The sequence below is a fragment of the Alosa pseudoharengus genome, unplaced genomic scaffold (assembly GCF_046254945.1).
Source record: "Alosa pseudoharengus isolate Yale_2024_CS ecotype anadromous, Long Island Sound unplaced genomic scaffold, YU_APseudo_1.1 YU_APseudo_1.1_scf_19, whole genome shotgun sequence".
Taxonomy (NCBI): Eukaryota; Metazoa; Chordata; class Actinopteri; order Clupeiformes; family Clupeidae; genus Alosa; species Alosa pseudoharengus.
Window position 1 is genome coordinate 10,566,198 of NW_027468657.1, and position 5,929 is coordinate 10,572,126.

Below are 5,929 nucleotides of genomic sequence, written 5' to 3' on the forward strand. Positions count from 1 at the left end.
AGAGAGAATAATAATGAAGAGGAAGAGACATAGAAAGAGACAGAGAGAGAGAGAGAATAAGAAAGGGGAAGAAAGGGGGAGAAGAAAGTGGAGAAGAAAGTGGAGAAGAAAGTGGAGAAGAAAGTGGAGAAGGATAAATTGAGCTCCAGAGAGAATAGAAATCTTGTGGGAAATGAGCAAGGGCCACTCACGTATTCCTGGGCAAAATCAATGAGGTTCTGCAGGTCAATGTCGTCCCGGTAGGCTTTGACGTTGTTGTTGATGAACAGGTTGAGCTGGTCTTTGATCCAGTCCTTGAACACGAAGGCCAGGATGCCCGCCGTCAACTCCAAGAAGAAGATGAGCCCCAGGAATACTGAGAACTGCAGAGGATATGCACAGACCGGTCATTACAATCAAGAGGAGCCACAAACAAAGCACTTCACCGCATCGCACCAATTATCAGTCCTACAACTGCACTGGGTGGCCTAGTGACTTCGGGTTTCATCTGCATAGTCATAGGAGCAGAATTCAAGCCAATTAAGTTTGCTTTCACAGAACACAAGCTGAGCACTGTAATGGAAGGCCCTCAGAGAGCTGCTGCTGCTGCTGCTGCTGTTTATTGTTGTTGTTGTTGTTGCTGTTGTTGTTGTTGTTGTTGCTGTTGCTGCTGTTTATTGTTGTTGTTGTTGCTGTTGTTGTTGTTGTTGTTGTTGCTTTGTTGTTGTTGTTGCTTTGTTGTTTGCTAGTTCTCTTTGTTTGAGGCGGTTCTCGCTCCATGACTGAAGTTTTCTTCCCGAGAGAACTTTCAGCGCGTTTCATACTCACTCAAGACATCCAAAACTCCGAGTGTTCCAGCACATTCTACATAATTAACTGGGGCAATTAAGCAGAGTGTAGTGCATTTATAACACGCTGATGAGAATGGAGAACAGTTTTCTATGAGTCTCATTATGCTGGCTGGGCTGGGAAATGATCATTTAGGGTTACAAAAATACTGCAACTATGAGCAGGCAGGCATACGCACACACACACAAATGATCATGTCTGCAATCACGCACACACGTGCAGTGCACACACACAGAAACACACACACACTAGGGCTGTCACTTTACGTTCGAAAATCGATTGCACAATCGATTGGACCAAACAACACAAGTTTCGAAAACTAAAATAGGGAATCGATTTTAACCAAATATGTACACTATTCATTTTAAACAAATTAAACAAATAAAAAAGATAGATGTAACAAAATTCACAAACAAGAATATAAGAATATAAAAGAATTCCGAAGTGCAGTAAACATTGCAAAAGCTAAAAAGAAAATTCCCACCAATTTTACGCACCGGAAACAGCTGTTTCAATCAGCTGCTGTGCTGCTCGTGTTTTGCCAAAAAATGGAGGACAACGCGATCAACCTGTGCGACATGTAGAGAGACGAGTGATAGGCCCTAATAATTTGAGAAGTTCGATGTGGAAGTACTTCGGATTTTTGGTATATCAAACTATGGAGAAGAACAAAGCGGTAGGCTATGCAAACTGTGCAATCGAGTTCTACGCAGGCGAAATTTGTTTGACATTTCTAATCGTAAACACAGACACAGCTACGTGCAGTAATGTTTGTCACTGATGTAATGGCAGTCCACTAGGCTTATTGTTTTTCGAGAATGTTGCACTCCTGTTTGTCATTGTGCACAAAACTTCACGCCAATAAATCATCAGAAATATTGCTGGCTTGCGTCTACAAGCGCCCTCTTTACGTTCGTCCTAATGCCTGTTAGTTGTTTGTGGATTGGCCTATATTTGGCGTTGAAAATGGAAACGTCTTTAGACATAAAAAAACGATTTTACAATCGATTCAATGAACACTTATGTCTCAAAAATCAAACAGGATTTTTTTCACAAAAGTGACAGCCCTAACACACACACACACACACACACACACTAATGAACATGTACGCAATCACGCACACACGTGCAGTGCACACACACAGAAACACACACACACAAATTAACTTTCCCTCTGTTTGTCTGTTGACCTGTCTTACTGTGTTTTAAAATCAATCTGCGGTGGGTTCATTTGTGCCAGCTAATTTGAACAGGAGCCTGTGAGGGAGGACAAAGTGGCTACTGCAGGGAGTCCTGTGTGCAGAGCTAAACTGGCCGGGGGCGTCATTACTCCTCAAGCCCACCGAGCCGCATTTGGCTGAGGGGAAATTAGGGTAGATTCATCACTTTCCCCACTGGATGTGCTAAGCACTTAGGAGAGGAGGGGAGGGAAAAGAAAGAAAGAAAGAAAGAAAGAAAGAAAGAAAGACAGAAAAAAAGGAGGAAAGAAAGAATGAATAAAATGAAAGAAAGAAAAAAAAAGAAAGAAAAAAAAAAAGAGCAAACAGCCCGAACAACAGTCGCAACTGTCCATTCTCCTGACTGCTGTATTCAAGTTGAGAGAGGAACAAGAGCGCACAGACAAAGCTTTGCGAATAGCGTCTAGACAGTGGGATCTCTAGGAGGGCATTAAGAGGGGAGGCTATTAAGTGAAGAAGATGGAGGTTATCTCTCAATGTGTGGAGTAAGGAGGTAGTGGGAGAGCCATTCCACTGCAATAAGCCTCTAGTGAGAGGAAGCGGACTAAAAATAAAATCCACCCTTACAGACGCAAGGCTCTACAAGCTTTAGTCTGAGAGTCTGAGAAATCTCAAAGAGCCTCAAGTGCTGCGCTATGGTGAATACAGACTGAAAGAAAGAAAGAAAGAAAGAAAGAGAAAGAAAGAAAGAAAAAATGGAAGGTGGGCCATGGCAGAGTATTTATCGAGTGTGATGGAGGGAAAGAAAGGCAGGCAGGAGAGGGGAGAGGAAAAAGGGAAACATGTTAAGGCCCAATGAATCGAGCCCAGAGTGAGACTCACAAACTTGAGCAGGACGGTGTTTTCCCGCAGTGCTCCGATGCAGCCGGCGAAGCCCAGGATGAACATCACCGCTCCCACCACGATAAACAGCCACACCGGGTCGAAGCCGCCCAGGTCCGTGATGGACGAGATGTTGGACAGCACTCCCTGTGGTACCAGACAACCAGAAAACTCAACACAAACAAATAAACAAACAAACAAACAAACAAGCAAAAAAGCAAACACTTCTAGTGGGCACAATCCCAATCCTCCACACGCTCCCCTTGGCCCAGCCCTCTCGGCAGCTACAGCCCGGGAAGGTTAAGCAAGGTGAGGCAGGCTGAGCACAGCCGTCGACGGCTACCTGGGGGGAATGCAGGATCAAAGAGCGAGTCGTGCCAGGGCGCCCCTCTCCACTTCCTCTCTTTTTGTTCTCTGAGCTGCACATTATCAGCGTTTACACCCTTCCTTGACAGCACGCTTTGAAATGTTAAAACAAGTTCACATCTCTGGGGATCATGTCTCGAACAAACAAAGAAAACAAAAAAGATAAACAACTAAGCCAGCGGAAAAAAAACAACGAGCCACTGACAATTCCCAGACATGTGCGCTTAGTTATTAATGACACGATGTGGCAATCAAATATTACGTCAAATGTACCAATTATTTACATTAGATTAACGAGATCATTCAGGAGGCTACACAAGAGAGACATTAATATTGAGCGTCACCATATGTTACACACTCTCCTGTGCTAGCTGAACAATAAGGGACTCAACTAGCACAATTTCCAGCTAATACATCAAGTAGATTGACTTGCTGCCTCGGTGTATAAGATCCAACTGTGCCTGCAAGGCAAGGCAATGTGCGAAAGCTGATCTTTTGGTGTAACAGTCAGTGACTCATCTTGAAGAGGCACATTGTTCTTGCAGATGGCTTCGTAGATGTAGCAGCTAACCAGAGGTGCGTTCAAATTCGCAAACATTTTAAGCTAACTGTGTTGAACAGTTTTCCATTTGCCTTGAGTTTTCCATGAAGGTTTGCAAACAATCATAAACAGTCTGTGGCGATAGTGCTCCGCGAACACAGAGTGGAACTGGACATGAGCTTGATGAAGATAACAATGCACAGTGTTTCCCATACATTGACTTATTTGTGGCGGGCCACCACAATATCAACATTGACCACCACATAATTTTCCAGGTTGTACTAAATTGTGCTTAAATCTGGTTAGCATCATAACCACGCTGTGCTAATTTGTTAAAAACTGTTGTATTCAAGTTAATTTTGCAAACCAACCACCACAAAAGGAATTTAAATTCTGTGGGAAACACTGATGCAATTACCGTTACAATGGAATGTTAACACCAAATCGTTCAAATTTAACTGTTCAAAGAAAACATGTTCACCACAAACGTTCGCCACTGTTTGCCAAATTTGAACGCACCTCAGGCATGACAGTGAATTCTGTTGCTAACGAGTGTTTTCGACCCTGTTTCCTGAACGCACACTAGTGGCTGCGTGGCTGTTTGTCTGTCTTAGGTATGAGCTACACCAGGCGCATAACTGAAGCGTTCCGTTCGCGACGCGTAAAATCTATTTTAGATGAATGGTCTATTTTTTTCGAACGTACGCCCCACTGTCACGTCTGGTGTAGCTACTTCCATTGATTATAATGGAAGCTAATTGTTGCAGGAGACGCCACGCGAACGGAACGCTTCAGTTACGCGCCTGGTGTAGCTCAGCCCTTACAGTGTAATGAAAGCCCTTGTGGTTTCTCATTTGTGCGCATATGGGTTTTAACTGGGAAGCACACACCCAGACTCCACAAGCATGTGAGATCCACTTCGTCATTTAGGCTCTCGCTGTCCAAACAGTTCAAAGGCTCGTTTTGGTTTTGTTTTCTTCTCAGTCTCTCTCTTACATCCTACTGAGGTTCTGACATGCACGTTTGTGTCATTGAAAAAGAGCACAGAACAACTTATTATGACAGGATTTAATTTGATACAGTCTACGATGAAGACTTGTTTCAAGATATGAGCACGCTAGAGCCGACTGCCTGTTATGGCTCTAGTGAAAGTGGCGACAGAGAGAAACAAAGAAAGAGAGAGAGAGAGAGAGAGAGAAAGAGAAAGAAACAGGCCATGGGCCAGGCAATTGACTCTGCGTTGCTTAGGAAACGTCTCATAAATAAGACCACAGGGAATCTGAGGTATGTAAGCAGTTTGTTCATGACACTCACCTTCTCCGCCCATGCCCAAAGTCCAATGCCCAGGAAGGCAGCTCCAAGCAACTGCAAAACACACACACACACACACACACATACACAAACACACACACACACACACACACACACACAGAAAGAGAGAGAGAGAAAAGAAAATCTCATTAGCATGCAGAAGAATGACAATACATAACTACAGGTATCATGACTCCTGCTTTTTACTAGCTGACAAGCTTTTCATAATAGTTGTCGATGAGTCGTTATGTACCAGCACAGCGCTGGTGCTAACATTGGCAGATAGGTGCTACCTGTTGGCAGCAGGTGTTTCATCCTTACACCAAGTCCTAAGTGGATGCAATGCGATGCGAGCAGCACGATGTGTTAAATTGGAGTGTCCTGACTGCAAGCGACGCGAGCAGCACGATGCAACGCAACATTTTGAGAGAGCTTTTGTCGGACACCCCGTTTCTATGTTCTTTCTGTCGCTCACGTTGCCCAGCTATTTTAAATGAGAAATATGCCGCAGTAGAAGGGCATATTTAACTTAACGGATTCAGTGTAGACCGATAACATTGACAGTCACCGGCTGGGATCCTGTTAGGACATGGTGTTAGATGGTTATGCATAGCAGACATGTTCTTATTGCACTTCAGTGCAGCTGTACACAACTTTCATGTCACTGTGGAACACCTCTCATTTTCGGTGAGGTACTCCACCATACATAGGAATGTCTAGCCCACTTAGTGATTAGCTATTTTGACCATGACTAGTTGACTGCTGCCAACAGGACAGACAAGTGATTTTAATAGTCGACTAGTTTTGACTATGCCTAGTTGAT

The 5,929-nt window shown here is 43.9% G+C and overlaps 1 protein-coding gene across 1 annotated transcript in view; it reads right to left on the reverse strand.

The window, feature by feature from the left end:
• The window catches only part of tspan17 (tetraspanin 17), a 26,566-nt gene that overhangs the window by 14,874 nt on the left and 5,763 nt on the right, over nucleotides 1-5,929 (reverse strand). The window contains exons 3-5 of the mRNA XM_076291660.1: nucleotides 5,110-5,160; nucleotides 2,889-3,035; nucleotides 192-362 (exon numbers count right to left, since the gene is read on the reverse strand). Coding sequence (XP_076147775.1) covers nucleotides 192-362; nucleotides 2,889-3,035; nucleotides 5,110-5,160 — 369 coding nt within the window. The remainder of the gene's footprint in view (nucleotides 1-191; nucleotides 363-2,888; nucleotides 3,036-5,109; nucleotides 5,161-5,929) is intronic.